The sequence below is a fragment of the Toxoplasma gondii genome, chromosome XI, assembly GCF_000006565.2.
Source record: "Toxoplasma gondii ME49 chromosome XI, whole genome shotgun sequence".
Taxonomy (NCBI): Eukaryota; Apicomplexa; class Conoidasida; order Eucoccidiorida; family Sarcocystidae; genus Toxoplasma; species Toxoplasma gondii.
This window is the reverse complement of record NC_031479.1, coordinates 805,094-827,314: the sequence shown is the minus strand read 5'-3', so window position 1 is coordinate 827,314 and position 22,221 is coordinate 805,094. Positions and strand designations below refer to the sequence as shown.

Genomic DNA, 22,221 nt, shown 5'->3' with positions numbered 1-22,221 from the left:
GTTTATTCCCACTTCACTACCATTCTAAGAGGATCAGTTCCATCTGCGCCAGAAAGCGTCCCTACAACACTGTCCTCATCCCATTTTCAAGGAATCAGAACTGTGGAAAAAACGGACGATTCACGATGAGTCACGGAACAGACACTCTGACCATTACAGACAGACAGTCTTCGGTGTTTATTCCCGCGCGCATGCATCATCGTGCCCGAGTGGAAGGTACAGGGTCAACAAGCTTCATCAGCAACTCTGCTCTGCGTTTCTTGACAGCATGCGCCGAAATCCAGAACAATGTCCTGGAATAAAATACAAGTGGTTCGTTGGTCAGCCTTGAACGCCGAGCCTTCCTGCGTTTTTTCTACCCGGACGAGTTCCGGATACCACACTGCTGTACGGCAGGACTCTGTGCCAACCGTTTCTTCAAGTCCTCTTCGCGCACCTCATCCCATTCGCAAACTGGAGTCTCGCTTCTCTCTGTCTTCATTTCAGACCCACCTCCATCGTGACTTGAATTCCTCCCAGTCCGTTTCTGCCGCCTCTGCCTGTTTGTGATGCAAGTCTACCTGTAATCCCGGTGTGCCCGTTACGCAGACCTCACGACTGTGGTGTACAGTTTGCCGTTTTGAAGGCGTCTGCATTCGTCACGACTCTTTTCCCTCTCTGCAGCGCTTCACTGTGACGTTTCCTGTTCACCTTCTCACATCTAACCGCGCCCCTCCCTGTCCTGCTTCGGCAAGCCTGTCTGCTTTCCCTCTACAGGACAGCCGCGACCGTGCATGCGTAGACCCTAGCTGTCATCCCGAGTCTAAGAAAACAACCATTTGTTTGATTTCCTAAACCTTAAACCCTGTTCCAAAGGGGGGAGAAGAGGACTGGATTGTCTCCTACTGCCTTCTTCGTGCCGTTTCGGGAGCTTTATCGTTCGTCTCAAAAAGCACGCCCACCTGCTGTCTCGGCAAACGTACACGCCTTACCCACAACCGTCTTCCTTTTGTCAAGTAGCCCCTGCGTCGGCTTCGTCTCTGCTCAGAAACCTGCAGCTTTTTCTCCTGTACAATGCACATTCCGTTCGGCGCGGGAGCCCCGCCCCCCGGGGGCCCAGCAGGAGGCCCGCCCGCCGGCATGCCTCCCCCTGGCGGCCCCGGGGGCTCTTTTCCTCCGGACTTTCTACCGATGATGCCTGGGCCTGGAATCCCCTCTGGAGGCCCTGGGGGAATGCCTGGGCCCCGCATTCTCCCGGCGGCAGGAGGCCCCAGTTTCCCACCCCTGATGCCCCCCCCTGCGATGGGCATGCTTATGCCCGAGATGACGATCGGTCCTATGGGCCTCCCGGGCATGGTGCGGAAGCCGAAGAATATGCAACCGCCCACCCAAGATATGAGTATTCCCCCGAATCAAACCATCTACATCAACAATATCAACGACAAAGTCAAGCTCCCAGGTGAGGGACGACTCAGATCATTCCACGAAGAATCCTGAGTCCTTGGCTTCTTTTGCACGTCTCTCTGTGCTCGAGGCACGTCGGCGATTCAATAAGTCGCTTGAAAGGACTCTCTGTGTATGCATCCATCTTCGCCCGCCTTCCTGATTCCAGCGTACATTTGTCCCGTACACTTGCTGGCATCCGTGTACTTCACTGATCTGTTCATGCAGCCAAAGACAGCACTACAGAAAACGCCCATATATATATATATATATATATGGATCGATTTTGCTTGCATGGTATCCGCGCATGCGTCCCGTTTTGTGCAACACTAGCGAATGCACAAGGTGCTGCTGAAGCATTTTCAAACGCGAGAGAAATACATGTAGTTACTGGAAGCTTTCGTTCAGAAAGTGCATGCCAACGTTGAGATGCTCTACAGACGATACTATGTGCTGTGTGGACGCGTGCAGAACTCAAAGAAAATCTTCGTAGCATGTTCAAGCAGTTTGGAGAAATTCGGCAAATCGTCGCAATGAGTTCTTTCTGGCGCCGGTACGCTCTGCTTTTTTTTCCTTTGAAAACTCAGACTGTCATATTGAATAGCCAGTATGTCCGCTGTTGCGAATCCAGGAGCTTTCCGTTACTCTAAGAGATCATCGTGTTCTGCCAACTTGGATAAACCGTTAGTCTTCTTAAGGAAGACAAAGTGGATGCATAGCTCGATATATGTGTATATATATGTTTATATACATACGAATTTGAACATGCATACCACCGCAGAATATCACACTCTATACATTACACAGACTGTGTTGTGTCTGTCCCTAGCGGAGCGCGAGTGTTTGTCGTCGCGGGAGTTCATATGGTGAGATTCTTTGTGGAGAAGGAAAGCGACTGTGTGTATAAACCAGAATCCGATCCGTGTCTTCCGTAAAGACTGGCGTCACGAAGGAGACTGCAAACGCGGAATTGTGTCTGCTTTTTTGCGTTTTTTTCGTGTACTTTTTACAGGGGACAGGCTTGGATTGTCTTTGCGAGTGTGGAATCTGCGACGAAGGCCATTCAAGGCATGCAGGGTTTCGTCTATCACGACCAGCCATTGGTAAGCGGCCATGAAGAGTGTGTCTTTCGTTTCTGGACAGAACTCCAGTTGGTTTTCTGAAGGGTTTTCAGTGCAAGGGGGGAGAATAGGAAGCGACCACGTCAATTTTCCGTCAGTCTGAAGGAGACATTGCACTGGAGGACGCTGAGAGCTTTTTCTGGGATTCAGCAATGCATGTACATGTGATGAAGATATTGGGGAAATTGTGGTGGCACTCGGCGCCGTGCTGATTGAAGAGCTGCAGCGATTTTTACAGTTTCTTCAATTTCCCTCTTCGTCTTGTCGACCTTTCCCGCGTCTTGCTGAGCGACGTCTCCACGTGTTCCCTGTGTGTGGCATTATGACGCCTGCTGTCTTCTTTTCTCTGGATCTCTTTCTCTTTCAATCTCTTTTTCCTTCACAGCGCATCAATTACAGTGTCACCAAGAGCGACATCATTGCGAAGGAAGACGGCACGTTCACACCGCGACCTCCTGGCCCCAAGAAGCCTCGAGCAATTCGCGAGAGAGAAGAGAGACAGCGAGAACTTTTCCTCCAAATGCAACAACAGTACATGCAAATGCAGGTCAGTCCCTGCGATATGGATCCTACACCCTCAACTTTCCCCCCTTTTGAAGAAAAAGCTTCCTGTATGCGTCTGTGGACCTCTTTTTTTTAGAGATCCATTTTTCGTCTGCCGGACAAAGCCGCATTTGCCTGCGAGGCGCGACCGTGTGATGAGAACCCCTTTGGATGCCACATTTCGCAGCTCTATTTACGGCGATCATGAGGGCAGGTACACAGATGCGAAGGTTCTCTGCATAAGTTTTCTTCCAAGTTACATGGGGAGGTTGAAAACGGAAAACTCTGTGCTTGCTGAACTGCCAGGCGAGTTCGAATGCGGCGGCGACGACGGGAGCGGCGCCGAGCGCGCCTGGAAATCTGTCGCAAGGACAGGCGAACCTGGAGACAAGTAAGTTGAGAAAACGACGTTTTTAGGAAATGACTCCTGCCTTTACGCCAGTCGAGTCTGGTGGCTGCGGCCTTACTCACACACACGTCTACTTCAACTGCTGTGCATGCACACATCTACGTAACTTATTTGTACTGAAAACAAGCTTTTTCATGGACCCTAAGGAATTCAGAGCGACTGATAGTGAATTGAGTTTTATGTAGAACGGTGGTGAAGGGAGAGTGAAAGTAGAGCATCAAACTTGAAGGTAGTAGATGCGTTTTTGTGTGGGTTCGAGGGTTACACCTAAGAAATAGGATGCGAGTCTGTGTCCCTGAAGTATGCAACCAAATATTTTCCGAAGTTTTTGAATGCTTTCTGTTTCTCCTTGGTCAAGTGTTTCTCTTGTCTGCCGGCTATGGCAACTGTGTCTGCGCGGGGAGTAGCCAAGCTACTTATTTTGCCTGCAGAGCGGATGTAGGTCGCTTCCCTTCGTCCAGTCGACAGGTGTCTGTGTTCCGTGCATTTAACGCTGGAAAGCAGGTTTCAGGAGAGCGGGAATGCCGCAGACTTTGGGGAAATGCATATTCTGTCGACATCTCTCTGTATCTGAGAGAAAAGTCTTCTGGCAAAGAGTTAACGTCGTGTCTGATCAGCAGTCTGGTCCTGGTCAAAGAAACAGTGCACGCGCACCCCTGGAGAGCGGAACTCCACAGCGTTCGCTGAAGTTTGGCTGTGGGCGCGCGTATCCGAAGAATCTTGTGTTCAGCGCCACAGACGGTTTCCGCGTATCTTTCCTTTGCTTTTTTTCACAGTGGGTGTCCTAAAGAGAAAGGCAGAGGGTGCACTTCCCACTCCTCAGCCTGCGAAACTCGGCGGCCCTTTCCCGCCTGCGGCACCAGTTCCCCCGCCGGCAGTTGACATGGTGAGTTGGTGTTGCACCGCGTACTCAAGAGGAGAAACACGTGTGTCTTCTTTAGGCTTAGACCCGTTCTTTTTTGTGCCAAATGTTCACCAGGGGGTATCAACAGAGGGACAGAACAGGTTCAGAACGGCAGTCCTTTTGGTGGGCTTGTGAGTCTTTCTTGCGTTCAGTATGTAGATTCAGGCTGAGATGCGTGCTGCGAATTCGGTGTAGGTTTTTTCTCAAAAGGTGCGTTTTCCACCTTTCGCTGTGTGTGCCTTTCTTGCAGAACTTCCCGGCAATGCCCAATAAGGTTTTATTTCTCGAGAATTTGCCTGAAGATGCAACGATGGAAGGTCTCGTCAGCCTCTTTTCTAAACACGCGGGAATGATTGAGGTTCGCCCCGTCCTCTGGCGCCGCGTGGCTTTCGTTGAGTACGATAACGAAATGCTTGCAGCAAACGCCATGAATGGTAAGCTGTCCAGAAACATGCCTTCGACTCTTGTATTTTCTGCCACGCTCATTTCGTCGAAAATCTCGGCGCGTCAGAAGAAGGGTGAATCGTCGGTGTGTGTGTGGGGAGGGGGGCTATTTTCAGCATCCAGTCGCGCAACTACGGCGAACTAAACACTCACTTATCTTGTTCACGTCTGTTTCTGTATCTGATTTGCCTGCTTCCCACTCGCAGCTCTCCAAGGGTACAACATGAACGGGTCGTCGATCAAGATTACATATGCAAGAAGATAAAGGCGACAAGACGTAGACTCGACATTTTTCCAGGCCCTCTTCCGTCTTCCTCCATATCCAACGATCCAGGAAGTTTTGAGGAGGCAGCCTTGTGTGAGAGAAATTGCATCTTTAAAATACTGTCGCTTTCCCACATAGTGAAAGAGCGCTCTCCGTTGTCATCGCCAACTTCCCGTTTCTCTTGTGTCACAGTACCCTCGTTGGCCCGACTTCTAGGTAGCGTTTCTCTCTGCAAATGTATGCACGCCTCTCGTCTCCATCTCCTGCCCAGTGACTCTTGACTTTCTCTTTCCAAGCAAGCAAACGCAAAAACGAGCGAAGATCCCTTTTCCGGCGCACGCGGCTCGGCAGCTCGCTAGCATGCTGGCCTCCGAACCAATACTTTGTTTTACAACTAGCTTGGACACTGCCACACTACCGACAGATGTAGACACGCAGGTGCTCTCTGTCCACTTAGGGTCGAGCTAAACGAAACTTTGACGTTGCGCATGCGGAGTTTGGAGAAGCGCATAGTCTTTCCAAAATCCACGCGTTAGCATTGATTCACACACTCACGTTGTCTATTCACCGAACGCACATCCCCAGAGCTAGACCGTATCGGAAAGAAATGGAAAAACAAATGCAAGGTGTCCCATCTTCACTATAGAACAAGCGAACCGGACAATGAAGGGAAATGCCGGAACTTTTACACAAGTCACACCCCAGCGCACGGAAGAATAAGCTTGTACAGGCCTTTGCGGGATTTCGTACAACACCGCGCCTGTACACGGTTTATAGTTTGGAAATAACGCGATCGTCATCTGTAGTTGACGTAAAGACGTTCGTAGGAGAACCGGTGTCATATGGCATCTACTCTGGACTCTTCAATGTCACAGAACAGGATGACAACGGAAGGAGAAACGCTATTTTCCAAACGCCATGTCCTTACTGTGCTGCTCATTCCTCTTTTTTTCCGTTTGTTCTCCTGTCCTGCGTCCGCATGCAGGAAATTACACTGGGGTAGCGCCGTCGAGTCAAGAAAAAGTGCCTGGCATGACTGCCGTGTCGCCATTTGCTTATCTCTACTTCTCCCTTTGTCCGCTCCTCACCTCCCTACTCACCTCAACAATTGTCTCTTGGTCGTGGCACACGGAGCATACGCGATTTTTTTCTTTCTGTTGTAACTCGCCGTAAGGCATCTACTTTTTTTTCTTGGAGACCTGTGCTTTAACTTGCACAATATGCTTCGAAAGCAGCACCTTGCTGGCCGGCGCCTCTTCGGGGGAAATTTGAAATCTGGCAAGAGCAAGACATGTCGTTTTTCCAGAACCTTTCTTTCCGCCGTTTTTCTTCGCTGTAGCCTCTAGGGTTATGTCCAGTTCTCTCCGGTCAGCGTAGACCTGAAGGCTTTTTTCTCTGTGTCCAGGGGTCAAGCATGCAAAACCCCAAGAAGCAGCAAGAAAAAAAACAGGTACAGTAGCTTAGGGGTTGAACTGGAATGAAAAGAAGCCGTTCGAACGCCCCGTTCAGGGACCGCCGGAGTCAACGGTGGATCGAGTGTTTTTTCTACCCTAAACACTGCATACGACGCCAGCACCAGGAGTTCCCTACCTGTGTCTGTCTGAATAGAACTCTGGGAATTTTTGCTTCGCAGGTGGTTCAGCAACTTCTCCTGTCGTCATTTCCAGTGCCCCACAATCAACTTCGTTCAGAGCCAATTGAGCAGCTGATTCCGGGGGGTAACTCTCCATTTTCCACCCTAGAATTGCATCGTCAAACGTGTCTGTCCTGGTCAACGCGTAAATAGAGTATATCGAGGTGACTTGCGTAGCACCCTTGCTCATAAGAGGCCACTCATTGTGAGGAATGAGATAGGGTCGTAGCTAACGTACAGCGATGCACATAGATTAGTGTGTATAAATGTATGATATTCATGCACATGGTATGTACGCTGAAAACTCCTCTACACTGTGTGACGCACTAGTGCCCGAAAACGCTTCACATAATTTTACGTCTGATGACATACTGAGAAGATCTATTCCGCATTCGCGTACATCTACACAAAGGCTTTGCCGTTTAGAGTTCCTCTCGATTTGCCATTTCGCTTTTCCGACGCGAACGATTTTGCAATGATTAGCTCAGTGGGGCCACAGTTTTCGGGGCTGCGGCAGAATTCAAAAGCACGATGTTCCAGTCCAGTTGTTTTTCTGCTGTCGAAGCTCCAATAAGCCTCAGTGCCGTAAGAGTTCTAAAAAAATAAAACGCGATTCCTGGCAGCAGTTCATCGACTTCAAATCTCAATTCTGTGGTCGTAGTCTGTAAAACATTCAGATGAACAGCCAAGGACAAGAGGAAGAAACGGAATCATCCGCGTGATTTGTTGTTGCACACCCGTCAAAACAAAAGTACACGGTTCGGGGCTCCACCGACATAAGCGACGAAAAAGCGAAACAGTTTTCCAAAAACGCAGGAACGGGTGTTCACAGAAAAGCATTTAGGATCCTTAACAATCCGCCTGATTTTCTCTGACATAAATCTTGCCATGCCGTAACCGTTAGACATTCGCGCGTGCTGATCTAGGCGACAGAGTTCTTTGGCGTGAGCTCAAGAGGCTTTTCAATATACAGGACCACTATGCAGATACACCATTATCTGCAAAATTAAGCCAGCGATATTTGTTTGACAAACGCTCTGCGTCTGAGCAAGGAGGAGGTATAGACTCACCGCGGCACATGCTTCATGTTCGCAGAGCGTCCATCAATCTCTCCCCCTCATGAAATAAAACTCCACGTAAATAAAAATAAATTTAATCCTCTTGTACGTCGACTTCTGTTGCCCTTGCCATGTAGCTCCTCGACGATATTCGGTTTTTCGTCTACGTGGGCAGTGTATCTTTTTGAGATGGCGAACGGAGCCTCGTCCGTCTCCGTTGCATATGTTTGGATCGAATCTGGTTTTTTTCGAGCCATCGTCGATCATCCCAGACCTGTTCCAGTTTTGGGAATGACTGTTTAATCCCGCTCTCGTCTTTGCACCAGTTTGTCACTGACCGCTCGCACAGATTCGGAGCGGCCTGTATCTAGAGAGCCAGCCAGTGTCGTAGAGGAACATCGCGATGATTTCCGGCTTCCCTCGAAAACCGCAGACGGCGTCGGACACAAAGACTGCGGCGTCCGTGTATAAGGAGCACCTTGGCTTTATTCGGAGTGGAGTTGTTTCGGGGGACGACATTCAGACGATAAAGCAACTGAACGTGCACCTCTTGGACGCAGTAGCGGATTCTAAGTTTAAGCTGAGACACAATGAGCTAAAGACGCATCTCGAGAAGACGCTAGCAGCACTAGAACGCCTGGAAGGGTTGTCATGCCCGAAGAATTTATCGTCTCCTGCACTGAGTCGCGGGCACGGTGACAGTCGAAATCGAAGGAAGTCCCCTCTGCCTCCTCGAACTCCCCGTATAGGCCGGGAGCCGAGACACGGCTCTCCTCTTGCTCATTTAGGATGCTACGAAAGGCGTCCTTCTCGCATTTCAGTGCCTCTGCCGCCCCAGTGTCCTAGAGGACCGCCAATATTTGCTCCTGTCCGGTCGCAGGCCACTCCTGTGGAAAATAATCTGCGTAGTTCCCCTGAAGGTTCTTCTGTACACCCCAGTCCCCCGAAAAGCACTGCATTCCAACTCCCTCATTGTCTGCCCTTACTCGCACCACACACTTCAGATCCCGCCCTCTCAGAAGACATTCACCATCACTCCCATTTGCGTTGCAGCCGACCGTGTTCTCCTCTCTGTCGGGAAGGCGCCGGTCTTGTTCAGCACCTGAGGGGACGGTGTGCCTTGTCTGCTGAGGAGGCTGCGGCAGCGTATGAGAAATGTCAGCAGTTGAAGTTGGAGCTGAATAGGGCACAAGAGGAGAGGTCGAATTTGTATCTTCAGCTGTCAGAGGCTCGACGTGAAAACGATCACATGCGCGCGCTCTATGAAGAGAAGGTTCAAGAAGTACACTGGCAAAGGAAAATGCATGGCCTTGGCGACTTGTCTGAACTCGAACGCATGCTGCTACACGCTGAAACACTAGTGGAACACATCAATCAAGTTCGCAGCCATAGCCATACTTGGTCCGTCTGGTCAGGAGAGCTACTGCAGTACCTTCGATCTCTTCACGCCCGACACGTCAGTCGCTGTGGCGAGGAAACTTGGGATTTACGACCACAAAACGAGGAAAGCTTCGATTCAGAATGCCGAACCCTTCCACGAGGGCCACCTATTTCTTACCCCACATGTGAAGGTCTTGTGCAGCTTTGTCCCCGCCGGAAAACCGCTACGCACTGCTGCCCTCCTCACTCTCCTCACACTGGTGCAGGCTTTTCCTCCGTCACAGAGTCGCCGCTTAGACTCTGTTCGTCTGCGCCGGAGGGAGCTCAGACGGAAGACCGAATGAGCCACAGTGCGCATCTAAGAAGCAGAGTCAGTCCGAGTGACTCTCAAAGACGGACAAACAGACCAACGTCTCCTTGCTGTTCTGTTACTCTAGACGCTGCACAGGTAGAAGCCGTCCGCACCAGAGCAGGGTGCACCGGTCCTATCATCAGGGTGCACGATGTCCAGCCACAGCGACGGGAAACTGACTGTGAAGGACCGCGAAGGAGAGTCCTTCGGGACCCGCAAATTTTCGATTATGTCACCTGAAACCACAAGGCACACGTGTCTTGTAAAAGATTGTTTCAGGCTTTCGAGGAATCCTCGGATGGGTGCAGTGAAGCTGAGCACGTCTATAAATTCACTAGAGCAGAATGAGCTGGAATTTCAACAACCACGCTCTGCTCAAGCTCTCGAGCGTGAAGCACAAGAGGACCTGCCATTGTGGGCTGTCATGAATCTTTACCTCGTGAGTGGTCGTCTTAGTTATCGTTGTGCGGCATAACCACACACATACTTGAATCTTTACATATCTGCACGTGACTATGCGCCCATTCTTTTGTGCCACTGACGTGGGATAACCTCAATCCCATGCGATACTGAAATCGCCTTCCTCTGCCTTAAGCAGGGGGGACAGAGGTCGTTAGATTTCCCTTCAAAGTGCGTTCGCAAAACGCCATTGAGCTCCGCAACCACGGACGTAAACCGACATGGAAAGAGAGAATGTTCGGCAACCTTGACGAGTTTTTTTGAGTGGCGAGGAAAAGAAGAAACTATTTCCAAACATGAAGAAGACTCGTGATGTGAGAGTCGACCTAAGTGACCTCGTGTGTTCCTTTTTGTGCCCGACTGATGTGTCCACCTCTCTATTTGCGGAAATCGCGCTGTCCTTCAACACTCATCGAAGCACAGCTTTCTCAAACTCAGTGAGCTTACAAAACACGATTTCTGGTCGCAAAGCCAGGTCTATTTCCAGAGACGACTATCAAAGAGCGCCCGGTGATTTCAAATGCGCAGAGTGTCCACGCATGCGCCTGTAACCACTGAGGTGATTTGGCTTCTGTTTATCTCTTCTTGTTGGAGAGCTTCTGGGATGTCGAACCACGAGACTCAAAGCATACGGCAGGCACATAGCTACAAAGATGGTAAGCCGTAGTTCTTCACGCACATGAACATACCAAAGCATAAAACTCAGAAATATCAAACAGCCTCCAAATTCAGAAATTCCCAACAAAATCCTCTTCCCTTTACAATAGTCACGCGTCATCCGGAAAATACCAAAGGCACGTACGCCTCGCCGCCAGATATGCTGATCACTGCCGTCAGATTCCTCTCCATCATTAAAGCTGCTGTGAACAATTCCGAGGTTCAGAGGATTCTCTCTCAACAGCAGCGGCATCGTTGCATCGCCCGCTTCAGGTTTCATCTCTGTAGGACTCTCGAAGAGTCTTCAGTGGCGCGTCTGCGTCTGCGACCAACTGCTTAACAACATGGCGCTCGTGCCTGAAAGAAATGCACCGAAAATTTGAAACTCCAGCGAAAAAGCATGATGCCACAATGTAAGAGAGAACAGGAACACCAAAGAGAGGAGAACCGTCATCGCTCTCTCGCCGTCTGCAACATGGACAGAAAATACCAAACGACTGCACACGCTTTAGAATGGCTCCCAGAAAAAGCCCCACGGACTGTGTTAATTTGAGCACTGGAGACATCTCTGCGGCAAAACGTAAAAGAGGACCCATTCCAAATGTTGCCGCTCGGGAAACAACGCCACCAAAGACTACACACTGCTAGGCAGTGCCGAACGATACAGGAGTTTTCAGATGGTGTATCGGAGCAGGTCTAGAGGCAAGGAAGCAAGCATGCTTTTCATGTAAAGTCTCAGTAACTAGTTACGTGTTGCAGTTTTGTTTGTCAGTCAGACGGAAGCTCTCGTCTGTGTTTCATGCATACAGCTAGCGGGGAAGAAGATTTCCCTTCCCGCCAACACGTTAAGTTCGCCATGGACCCGAAACGACGACAAGTGGTATAATATAGCATTCGTCTTTTAGAAGGCAAAGCGAATTCCTTGACAAGCCGGTATTCATATCTATTGAGGCAAGCATATATATATATATATATAAAACCGGGATTATGTATATTTTCTTACTGGGTGAATTGGTCTTTCGATGACACCAGCAGAGTCGAAAAAGATTCGAGAAGTTCGTCGCATGCTACAGCATTCTGGCTGAAGCCGCTCAAAAGCCGAAACACTGTGGGGGCCTGTCACAGGGCAGAAACACGAACCCCCAAACTTTGAGTTTGTGCAAGTACGCTCAAACGCAGGCGTGCTGGCCTGCCTTTGCGAAAATGATCATTGCTCACCTGACTGCAGCTCTGGCGTTCGAAGAATAATCGCAGGTGATCAAGGAGGAAATGCTGGCCCGGACACCTAGCTGGACACCATATTTTGTCGGCAAGTGTCTGAGAGTGGTTCACTCCGTAAGATATTCACGAATTCGGTAGCCTCAGAGAGCACTCAAAAGCGGGTGAACGTACATCGAAGGAGTCTTTGACATCGACAGCTCGCCGAGCAAGAGCTGAGTACAACTCCGGATTCCTGTAGCCCTGACTTGCGAAGACAGCAGAGGCGTCCGCGAGGTCTGCAATAAGAGAGGAAGACATTCCTTCACACTTTCTCGTCATTGTAGAGCGGATAAAAATATCGCATTCACTTCCCTTGTGTACTCCGCTTTTTTATGTCCAGTTTTGGTTGCAAAGGGGCGAAGTCAGACGAAAGCGGCCTCCAGTGTCCGCTTCTCGGACCGCAACAATCGACTCAGACAGACCCTCAGATGAAAGCAGGCACGAAACGTGCATGCGACCGCCCGAAAAAAACTCTATGTTAGAACGGGGCACACCGAATAATTCTTTAGATAACGCTACATCAAAACGGGGTATGATTCATGAGTTCTTTCATTTTCGAGAGCCACTGACCTACGCTGTCGAGCTCGTCGAGCTCTGCGAGGAGTTTCCGTGCGACCTGTCTGCATGCCAGCATGTCGGCGAGACCGGCAGCATCTAGCGAGCTTAGGATACGGAGAACATCCTTGCCTGATTGATGCGTACGCGCAGGGAGGGGAAAACACAGTCGATGAGCTGTCGGCCACACTACCACGACTGTCCTGAGCTGTTTAGTAAACCCTTGAGCGAAGAAAACCAAAGAGGGGGGACTCGACAGAAGAAAACGCGTTTCTACTCCCCGCAGATGAGCGACAAAGGTCCTCCCTAGCAAAAAGAGATATAAGATTGTAGAGGGTTAAGATCTTACATAGTGCGCCTTTCCGTCTAGTTAAAGATAGCACGCTTACTAATGAGTGTGTAACTGGGAAATCGCGCTTCACCGAGTCATTCTACACTGTTTCCCCGCCCTCCAGTCCAGCAGCGAGACAGATCGCAACTCATCTCAAGGAGGTCAGCAACTTCGTTTTTCTGCTCTTGATTATTTCCATGCACCACCTCGAGTAATAGCGCGACGACACGCCCCGATCTTCTCCCTCTCCTTCACCGCGTTGCCAACGATAATAATCTGATTTACATTCGTTTCTCTCGCGAAGCATACCCGTGAGCTGGTACAGCGCATTCGGAAGCTGGCGTGCGAGGGTCGAGAAGAGATGGGGATTGCTGTCGCGTTTCAGACGTCGAGAAAAGACGTCCGACAGAGTGAGGAGAGACCGGCCGTCTGCGCGCTTCACTGCCTCCGGTAGGACAGTGGCAAGAGCGACGTAGATGCCTGTAAAAGGCGTGGATCCCGCAGAGAAAAGAGCTACAGTTGTCACAAAGGCATGGGAGGCGACAGGTCTCTCGGGGTATATTTCAAAGACCCATATTCCATACAGATAATAGCGGCCTTCAGGTTCGCAAGAAAATACTAGCTTCGACGTTCCTTAAAGCACATGCTCCACAGAAAGGTGGGGGGACATTCTCAAACGTCGTGAAAAATGCTCAATTATGCTAATGCGTCTGTTGTTTTATTTCCAACCGACGCATGCAACGACTGGCGTTGAGCTACCTGCGTTTGCTCAGTTCTTCTTAAAACGGTGCCTAAGCAGAGTGAACGGAATTCCGGAACACCCAGTGTAGCTCTGGCTCTATACATTTCTTGTTTTTTTTCTTTGCGCTCTGAGTGAAATTATTCATTACACACTTATATATATATATATATTCGCATGCTTTTGCATACGTAGAAGTTTATATGTACACGTGTGCGAACCAACATTCGGGTGGGCGCATAATCGCGAATAGGAGTGACATAAACACTAACGGGCAACGCCAGTTTTGACTGTTGTGTCTTCTAGCACCGAAAAAGGTGCGAACTCGAGTGAGAAGTGAACGCACCCGTGTCTCTGTCATGGACGTCGAAGCTTTTGGCGATGAGAGCCATCAAAGAGGGTGAAAGCATGTGAGCAGAAGCTTTCACTCGTTTGCTGAAGATCTCCCAAAAAGCTCGTCGTTTCGTCTCCTTCCCTCGCAACAATTCCTGGGCTGTCTCTGCCAGCTTCCGGAGGTCCGCAGACACCAGGACATCCTGCAAGCACAGAAAAAGAGTCACAGGAAAGTGAAGACACAGAAATCGACTGCGCTCCTGAAGAGATAGCTGGGCGAGTCGCAGTCACAGCACCACATACTGAATATGCACAGAAAAAGTACAAATAAAATAAACAAGTCGGAGCCAGTTTACGATCTGGACTGACATGCTGTGACACGCTTGTGCTCGAAACCCGTTCTTCAGATGTCCCCCTGTATATCCCGAAACCCTAGAAACTCACGGCACCCAGTACGTCCATGGAAGTCGAAAGAGCTTTTACTGCTGGCATTTATGAAGAATCACTAGTTCATACAGTCGACATGCTCCGGTGGCCAAATTCCACTAACAAGTGGACGTGTGTATGTCTGCACGCGTAGAGACACCCTAAAGACGGTCCTGGAATGCTGAAAATAAGACTAGGAAGAAGTATTTTTCGAGTGTATAGACTTTAACGGCATTGAGGTGATAGAATAGAAAGATTTTGTCAAAACTCACTCGGTAGTCGTGACGGATAGGTTTGAGAGAAAATTTGAGACGACGGTAAGGCCCGTCAGAAAGACCATGGAAAGTCGGTGTACAGAGCGCTCGTCCAGGACCCCCACCCAAACGCAAGCATGAAAGAAACACCATCGTGGAATTCTTATTCAGGGCAGAACCCGTTCAAAAGCATCCACCTGGAGAGAAACTCTCGCGGATGCTTTAGAAACCACGCATACAGTTTTGTACACATACATTTGTATATGCTTGTTTATGTGCATCTCTGCCTGTCTTGGAGCGCATTTCTTGGCTCCACACTCTTGTGAATTGAGAAGGCATCTACGTGCGGTGAGAAACGATTACATAAGGTAGCAATGGAGAAGGAGATAAATACGAACTCGCATAGGCTGAAGCGAGCAGAACCTGGGATCGCAGGTTCACTGCGTCGAGACTCTGAGCAACCGAGAGCCCCGTAGAAGCCGCTGTGTCTGAAGTCAGTGGAGAAGCGACTACCAGTGGATCACAAAACGAGGGAAACGAGCGACAGGCGACGATACAGAGGCGCATAAAGAGGCGCACAGAAGGCAAGACAGTGGACACGGGCCCGTGATTCAACGGGGCCAAAGCCCCAGAAAAATCGACTAGTCACGAGAGGGAAACGGGAAGCAGCAAGAGAGGATTTCCGCGCAGGTTCGGCCATCACGACAAGGAGAAGACGCCACCGTCGTTCGTTTTTTCTCTCCCCTTCACAGGTAGAAACGCAGAACACGGAGACCGGAAGTCTCGCTTTCGAGTCTTGCCAAAACGCGACGGTATGCAGACTTTTCCCGCGAGAAGTCGGCGCTGCCACACAGCATGCATGCGACAACACAACAAGTTGCAGAAGGCCACACTTTTAGCGGAAACATTTCCCTTTTGAAACTGAGAAGCACAATTCCTCTTCAACCTGAACCACCGTGTAGAATGAGGGGTTAGAAGAGGCAGTGTGCTCCACTTTTTTCACAAGTTACAGAGCAGTGAATAGTGCTTTTCAACAGGGCAGGACAGGCACTCGAGTTGCTCCGTGAATGCCAACATGAATGTTCCTTTCTGATCACAGCCACAGACTTCAACTACTAAACCGAGTGCACGCTTTACTTGGAGGCAGAGACCCCATTTCTTTTCTCGGGGAGACAACCTCTTAAACTTAACGCATGCCCGCCCCAAACATCCCAACAAGCAGAACAGCATCCACTTAATGTGTTTCTCTACCGGGCCTCTGTCTTTCCTTAACGAACTTATCATGAACATTTGGCCTGAATAGTGACTTGCGAAATCAAAAACACGATGAACTGATACAGTGCTGGAATTGTCGCGCGAGCACAGTGTACGTTTTCACCGTGAAACTCTCGATACCCCTAGCACTTTCAGACTTTCCGTGCTATTCGATTTCGACAAACGGCTCGTTACCAGGAAAGGAAAACTCTTGCACGTGAAAGACAGCCTTTCGTTGCACTCTTTGAAACGGACGTAGCAGAAGAAAAGGCAATCTTCAAGCAACAGTCCCTGCACCCATCGCGTTTTCTTGAAGGCGACTGTATGTAGACAAGCCACCAACGGGTGCAGGGTTGATTGCCGGTGAAGAGCCACTGGAGTGATGCCGCACTGCTAAACTCTTTGACACGCTTGAGGCGTGTCTGCGTAAAAGCAATGTGTATCTGTCGCCGTTCTCTGGAATTTTACGTTCTGTCATGCAGTGTTGCTGGGAAAAGTCTATGCTGTTTTCTACTAAAATCTGGAACTCAAACCGCAACAAAAATTTTATATTATGGAGCTTTTTGCTTACAGCGTGTACCATTACATTTAGGAGCAGTGGATTCCCAAACGCACGCTGGATACCACGATGTTTAATGGGCTTAACACGAAGTGCGGAAAAACTAGAAAGCAAGGATCGGCCTTCGTAGCTGTTCTCCTGGGCACAGTTTTGCAGAAATGCGTTGGCAACCGTTGAGACAAAAGATTCTCATCAACGAACAGTCACCTCGGCGGCGCGGCCGTCGGTCGTCTCGCCATTTCTACCCAAGAATAGCCCGAAAAACTGCTAGAAAGTATCTCTCAATTCACGTCTCCCGGGAAAACTTCGTCCCGTGCCTTTTCTTCACGTGAAGTGTCCGAAACTTAACTCGACTAAAGCGGCCACCATCACAGAGAAGGTGCTGCTAGGATTTTTTCCGAGTAGGTGCTGAACAGAAAACATCACGACTGCAGATCGGTTGGTACAAAATATGAAATCTAATACTAATTAAATGAGTAAAATAATGCAGGCCTGAGCTACGGGTTCGTTTCAGTGTCCAAGGCAGAGCACTGGATTGGATACCCAGGAAAATCTGCTCCCACTGGCAAGAATCATAAGCCACTAGGCACGCAAGACCAATCAGAAAATAACTGAAGCTAGACTCCCCTTTCCACATCGTTGACTCGGATTCCTAGTTTTGTACAAGCAACAATTCTATGGGGAGTTTATACTTCGAATTGGACTTCTGCTTCGAGTCTCGAATATCTTTGTTTACCGGATCCAAGTTCTCGTGTGTTAGCGCAACGTATGATGACACGTCGTCTAGAGCTAGTCACCTGAACATCATGTTTCTCACGAAGCAGCCACAACAGTTACACCGTGTCTGCACCTCGCATCGTGCCCAATTTATGTGTCATAACGAAAGGATTTCATCTGTTGCGCATGGAAGTCCCCTGTCTACAAATCAAGTCGAATCGCGCAACAGACGGAACCACCACGACATGAGAGAGACCGTTTGCCTCCCCCACCCCCCGTTTTCGAGTCTGTCAAAGTCCGAAGTAACCACCGAGCCCTGTTGCCAGCTTTGACTTTTGCGGAAGAAGCAAGTGGAAAGCATTGCGCTGCAAAACGTTCGACAGAGTTCGGTGCCACTCCACTCATAGGAGCTAGCCAGAGCCTGGACACTGATATAATGAAGATCTTTCAGTTCCACCAGCAAAAGGCGGGACTGCCTCTCGACATGCGCCATAAAAAATTAAAATGTTTAGTGTGTCCACGCAGGGTGTCCTTCTGGCGTTTACTCCTCCGACTTGAGCATCTTCATGAAATTCTGCGTCTTCCTTGTATCGCCTGCACAAAAGCAAAAAACCGTGACAATCGAGTTTGACGGGTCATTTGCCGCTGTCGCAGGAACGATCAACAGACACTTCGAAACGGAAACATGCAATAGTATAGCATGAGGTATGTAGTGCAATCGATGCAGATAACCACGGTTGTTGTTTCTCCAGTACACCAGCACCCCAGTAGGCTGCTCGGCCTCCATCGCTGCGGCCAGAGGCCTCGCTCAAACATACATGATCGACAACTGTGCAGAAAGTAACAAGACTCCGGGTACAAGCCTTGTTGTTCCAAAGCGCCTCTTCAAGAAACGCCGATCGATAGCGATAAATTGTAAACCATAGATTTCCAGTAAACACCTGCGAGCCAGGAGGTAGCTGAGGGCACACGTCGGGGTCCCGAACTATGAAGTCGAAGAACTTGCGCTCAACGCACAGAGATCAAAGCTAAATTTTGTACTGTAATTGCCACTGTCTAAATCGGTGCTATTTGAGTGCGAATGGTCCGTAGGCTAGTGAAGAAAGGGTGTCTCGCCAGTAGTTAAACATGCGCACCTGCGTGCTCGGAGAGCAGGCTCAGGAGGAATCCACGAACCTACCCATATCGACACTGTGTTATATTTGCTAGGGACTCCAGAACCCTCGAGAGGACCTTTCAAAAACTCGCTTCCACTTTGCGACAGGGGATGAATGCGGAGAAGACTGTTCCAGAAACACAAGGCTCGTTGAGAGACACTGCCAGACATCGCTCCACAACTTGTGTGTCTAGACTCGCGGAACCGCCCCTAGATCCAGATGAAACGCGAGGGCAAACTCGCAAAGGCGAGACGAATGTGGTGTTTCCAGGAGACATACGTGCCACATAACGACACGGGATTGACACTTCCAGAAGCGGAAAAGTCACGGCGCAAAAAGGAAAGGTGACCGAGACCCGCCCGTCGACGCAGCCTAGACTCGGCTCGCTTTCAGGAACTGTCTTCGGCTTCTGTCAGCAGCTCTTGTCAGCGCCTGATTTCCTCCCGAAACAAAAAACAAATCGGCCGTACGCGCGCGTCCGCAACACTGAGCGAAAGACACAACTCGAGAACGCGCATCTCCAGCTAGGGTAGAATGTTGTATGAAAACAGCGGTCAACCTGTTGGCCTCGGGTGAATTCTCAGAGGTGAAGTTCGAACCGTACCTTGATTCATATTCCTGCCTTTCTGTCTCCGAGTGAAGGCATCGCGCTTCCTCTGACGTTTCAGCTGGGCCTCGTCGCTTTCACGTTCGGCCTGTTCTCGCCGGAACTTCATCAAGACGTTGAAAAAGCGGACCACTGGGACAGAAAGTAAATAACAACAAACTCTCAGCGTTAACAAATATCTGAATAGAATGATTTTGGTGGCAAACGAACCAGAGAAAAGGAAAAACAACGGCAAGTCTCATCGGGGAAGTACTCTTCCAGAACTCTCTTTTTCGGTACGATGGCGCTGCAGAGACACTCCAACACTCCGCGCGTGTACCGATGGGTCTCCGCAGTATCGCTGGCAGTCAGCGTATATTCGAGAAGGTAGACCTTTCTGGAAAAGTCCTGAATAGAAATACACTTCCCGCCGTCTCTGCATAAATACGGGGGAACTGTTCCTTTGTTTCAGAAAGCTGGTGCTCGCACAAGAAGCCCGGCTTCCCTTAAGACTTTCTTCTTCGCCGTGTGAGTCCCTGACCCTGTGAGACAGATCCATCGACACTCTGCGGAATGCTGCATGCAGGACCATACCCCCCTTCGTCCCCCAGTCTTTCTATCGGCCGCTTCATTCCTACCGCCTTTGCTCGCGATTTTCCGAAGCGACTTCTCGAACTCTCTGTCCGCGGCACAGGGTTTCACGTGAGAGGCCTCCCGTTGCTTCCGGCGTGCCTAAGTTGGGTGAGGGACAGGAAAAGCAAGAAAACCAGTTCTTTGTTCAATCCCAACTTCGAAATACACACATATCGGAAGAAACGACCTGTTTTGCGACCCTGTTGGGTGCGCAACAGAGCTTCAAGGAAAGAGGAACTCTCGTTGTGGAGCTTAAAACGCATTTGCCCCTGATCTGCTGTCGGCAAGTCTTTGCTCGGCGGGCGAGAGCACTGGGTTTCTGGTGTGTGTACAGCTAGCAGCGCCGAGTCGATCTCGCGAATCAAGACTGGGACACAGTTTCGGGTGCAAAAGTGAACTAGGGCAATTTGCCTTGAAGCACGCACCGCAAGCAGCCGGCGCCTCAATCGCTCCTCCTCCTTCTCTTTCTTCAGCTGCTCAAAGATTCCTGGTCTTCCGGCAAGGACCGGGACGGTCTCAGGCGACGCTGCGGAGGCCGAGCTACACGCGTCAGACTTTGCTCGTTGCTTGGAACTCGAGCGTTGCCGGCTCTCACTGGGACTGGCCGGCTGGGGCAGAGACCGACTCATAATATCCTGGAAGGCTGTGAAACCACACAGCAGAGAGTGAAGGGCCGAAATACAGAGTTTGCATGCACGGCCATCCAAACATCCCAACATATATGCGCATGTACATATGTGTGCGTGTGTATACATGCATGCTACAATATGGTGTACACATTCCTGGATCCGTATGAATGCATTTGTCTGAGCGGTAAATCGGTACGAAGTTGCGAGGACGGACCCACGCCGTTTATCTGGAGTGTTTTTCGAAAACCTGATCTCTGAATACGAGCATTTCGAGAGGGCCGGAGGCGCACGCTTACGGATTGATAAATATCTGCATGCAACGGATGCGCGGAACAACCCTATCAACACGCTTCCGCATGTGCCAGTTGTTCGGGAGACATGCGTACTGAGCTTGATGTAAACAGAAAAGAAAACGCGAACGTCGAATTTGTTAACTGGCGTCAACAACGCAAGACTGAACTGTGCAAATGCCATCGTTACTGTTTTAACGAAGCCACTGATAAGATGGAGTTCCACTTCACCTTTAGACAAGTCGCTTGTCTCTTTGGAAGCAGCTTGCGGTTCTCTCCGTTTTGCAGCCTTTTTTCTGGTCGTTTCTGCGTCGGAAGCTGAAGCCTCTGCAGCTTGGTAGGATTCACTGTCTGTCCCCACTTCTGCGCCATCGCCAGATCCGCATTTCCGTCGCTTCCGCTTCTCAAAGAATGATAAGAAAGAAGCGTCAGGAGACAGCGCACCCGTCTCTGATCCGCTGTCGCATTCCACGTCGTCGCGACACTCTGCCTCTCGGTCTCCCTTCGAGGAGGACGGCAAAGGCGTTTTCCTTTTCGGCTCCATTTTGGGTCTGGAGAGGCAACTGTTGCGCCTTTAGGGGAGACTTTCGCGGGTCGATGAGGCACCTCCGCTCTTCTGGGTTGTCGAAAGGAGAGGAAGAGACGAGGCGTCCTGCCGAGCGTAGCTGAAGAGACAGTCACCTGCCGCATGCAGTGAACACAGAGAAAAGACACCACGGATAGGGGAGGGCGAGAAAGAGACATTGAAGTTGAAATCTTCGACATGGACGCGGTTGTTGAAACAAGGCAGGAAAGGGGGGATATGCATCGACTGACTGAATCAGAGAATGACGTAGAAACGGTGAGGTAAGTGCAATTGGAGAAAGGCGAGACAAAGATCGAACGGTGTGTTGGAGACGAGTTTGCATGCTCCCACGTTGATATGCAACATATTTGGAAGGTGAAAGACAGAGTTGTTATGAAGCGCCAGGGAATCCTTGATGGTGAATCCAGGAGCGTGAACACTGTAATTCTGGTGATTGTATGTGCACACTTATCAATGATAGACAGGGAATGAGTTGTCCCTTATATACAGTCCTACCAGGGGTCCGAAAACATTTGTTGTGACAGTGTAATAGTTGCGGAAGCAAACAAGGAGGAAGCAGATCCGCAGACGGGGCCGCAAAGATACAGGGGAGAGCGGTTGAGAGGGGCGACTGGACAGATTCGCATAGAAGGAAAGCCAAAGGAAAATAATCCCCAAGATTTCCCCCTCTGTAGTTTCTGTCAGATAAGGGTGGAAGACTGGCTCCTGAAAACTCATAAAAAGGACTTCTTGGCGTTTTTTGACTCGAAACACCTGCCAGCGAAAATAAGCCCCTGGCAATGCTCGTTGACAGAGGAAACGACGGATAAAACACAATCCAACGGAGAGGCGACGCTGGTTTCCCTTTCTGTTCAACCCATTGAAAAACAAGGTAAAGAAATAATCCTTAAGCGACCGGTAACTGTGTTGTAAGAAAGAATGCAGCGCCGTTTCGGCGGTTAGAGTTGATGAATCGGCAGAACACCGCAGCACGCATGCACATGCCGGCAAAAATCCAGAAATCACAGATGGACATCAGAACAGAGGGCATGTTGCTGTAACGGAGAATCATGAAAGACGCTTTTACTGGAGGACAGCGTTTTATGCAACCTGCAGTCTTGCACTTCGATGGGGTAGGCTACTCTTCCGCTGGACACGAATGGAAGAAGCTTTACCCCGGGAAAGTAGCATTCACTTCGATGCATGCCCATCTTCTCCAGCAGCTACGCTTTCCCCCAAATGCGCTTACTGTTTGCATGATTAGCGCGACATTTCCGGTCCAGATG

General features: G+C 49.9%; 3 protein-coding genes across 3 annotated transcripts; 1 reads left to right on the top strand and 2 right to left on the bottom strand.

The window, feature by feature from the left end:
* The first annotated feature begins 282 nt into the window (after positions 1-282).
* Positions 283-5,443, top strand: TGME49_309800 (RNA recognition motif-containing protein). Its single transcript, XM_002364186.2, has 8 exons — positions 283-1,438; positions 1,894-1,975; positions 2,435-2,525; positions 2,929-3,090; positions 3,393-3,477; positions 4,272-4,381; positions 4,650-4,833; positions 5,050-5,443. The coding sequence occupies exons 1-8, from the start codon at positions 1,054-1,056 to the stop codon at positions 5,106-5,108; spliced, it is 1,158 nt and encodes a 385-aa protein (XP_002364227.1). The 5' UTR covers positions 283-1,053; the 3' UTR covers positions 5,109-5,443.
* Positions 5,444-10,975: 5,532 nt separating this feature from the next.
* Positions 10,976-15,287, bottom strand: TGME49_309790 (hypothetical protein). The gene is made up of 7 exons (XM_018782587.1): positions 14,564-15,287; positions 13,879-14,068; positions 13,103-13,273; positions 12,478-12,594; positions 11,866-12,143; positions 11,651-11,763; positions 10,976-11,004 (listed from the first exon to the last, which is right to left on the bottom strand). Exons 1-5 carry the CDS (start codon positions 14,696-14,698, stop codon positions 11,992-11,994), a joined length of 765 nt encoding a protein of 254 aa, XP_018635606.1. The 5' UTR covers positions 14,699-15,287; the 3' UTR covers positions 10,976-11,004; positions 11,651-11,763; positions 11,866-11,991.
* Positions 15,288-17,074: 1,787 nt separating this feature from the next.
* TGME49_309780 (hypothetical protein) lies at positions 17,075-22,203 on the bottom strand. The gene is made up of 6 exons (XM_018782586.1): positions 21,452-22,203; positions 20,602-21,051; positions 19,877-20,094; positions 19,457-19,550; positions 18,837-18,971; positions 17,075-17,669 (listed from the first exon to the last, which is right to left on the bottom strand). Exons 2-6 carry the CDS (start codon positions 20,912-20,914, stop codon positions 17,617-17,619), a joined length of 813 nt encoding a protein of 270 aa, XP_018635607.1. The 5' UTR covers positions 20,915-21,051; positions 21,452-22,203; the 3' UTR covers positions 17,075-17,616.
* Positions 22,204-22,221: the final 18 nt, after the last annotated feature.

Excerpts from the sequence above, each read along its gene's own strand:
- TGME49_309800 (XM_002364186.2), top strand. The coding sequence starts at position 1,054 with ATGCACATTCCGTTCGGCGCGGGAGCCCCGCCCCCCGGGGGCCCAGCA. Across the intron at positions 1,439-1,893 it reads CGACAAAGTCAAGCTCCCAG|AACTCAAAGAAAATCTTCGT; the intron begins GTGAGGGACGAC and ends GGACGCGTGCAG. Across the intron at positions 4,382-4,649 it reads CCCCGCCGGCAGTTGACATG|AACTTCCCGGCAATGCCCAA; the intron begins GTGAGTTGGTGT and ends CCTTTCTTGCAG.
- TGME49_309790 (XM_018782587.1), bottom strand. The coding sequence starts at position 14,698 with ATGGTGTTTCTTTCATGCTTGCGTTTGGGTGGGGGTCCTGGACGAGCG. Across the intron at positions 12,595-13,102 it reads TGCGCTGTACCAGCTCACGG|GCAAGGATGTTCTCCGTATC; the intron begins GTATGCTTCGCG and ends CGCATCAATCAG. Across the intron at positions 12,144-12,477 it reads CGACGAGCTCGACAGCGTAG|ACCTCGCGGACGCCTCTGCT; the intron begins GTCAGTGGCTCT and ends CTCTTATTGCAG.
- TGME49_309780 (XM_018782586.1), bottom strand. The coding sequence starts at position 20,914 with ATGGAGCCGAAAAGGAAAACGCCTTTGCCGTCCTCCTCGAAGGGAGAC. Across the intron at positions 20,095-20,601 it reads GACAAGCGACTTGTCTAAAG|CCTTCCAGGATATTATGAGT; the intron begins GTGAAGTGGAAC and ends GTGGTTTCACAG. Across the intron at positions 18,972-19,456 it reads GAAAATCGCGAGCAAAGGCG|TGGTCCGCTTTTTCAACGTC; the intron begins GTAGGAATGAAG and ends TTTCTGTCCCAG.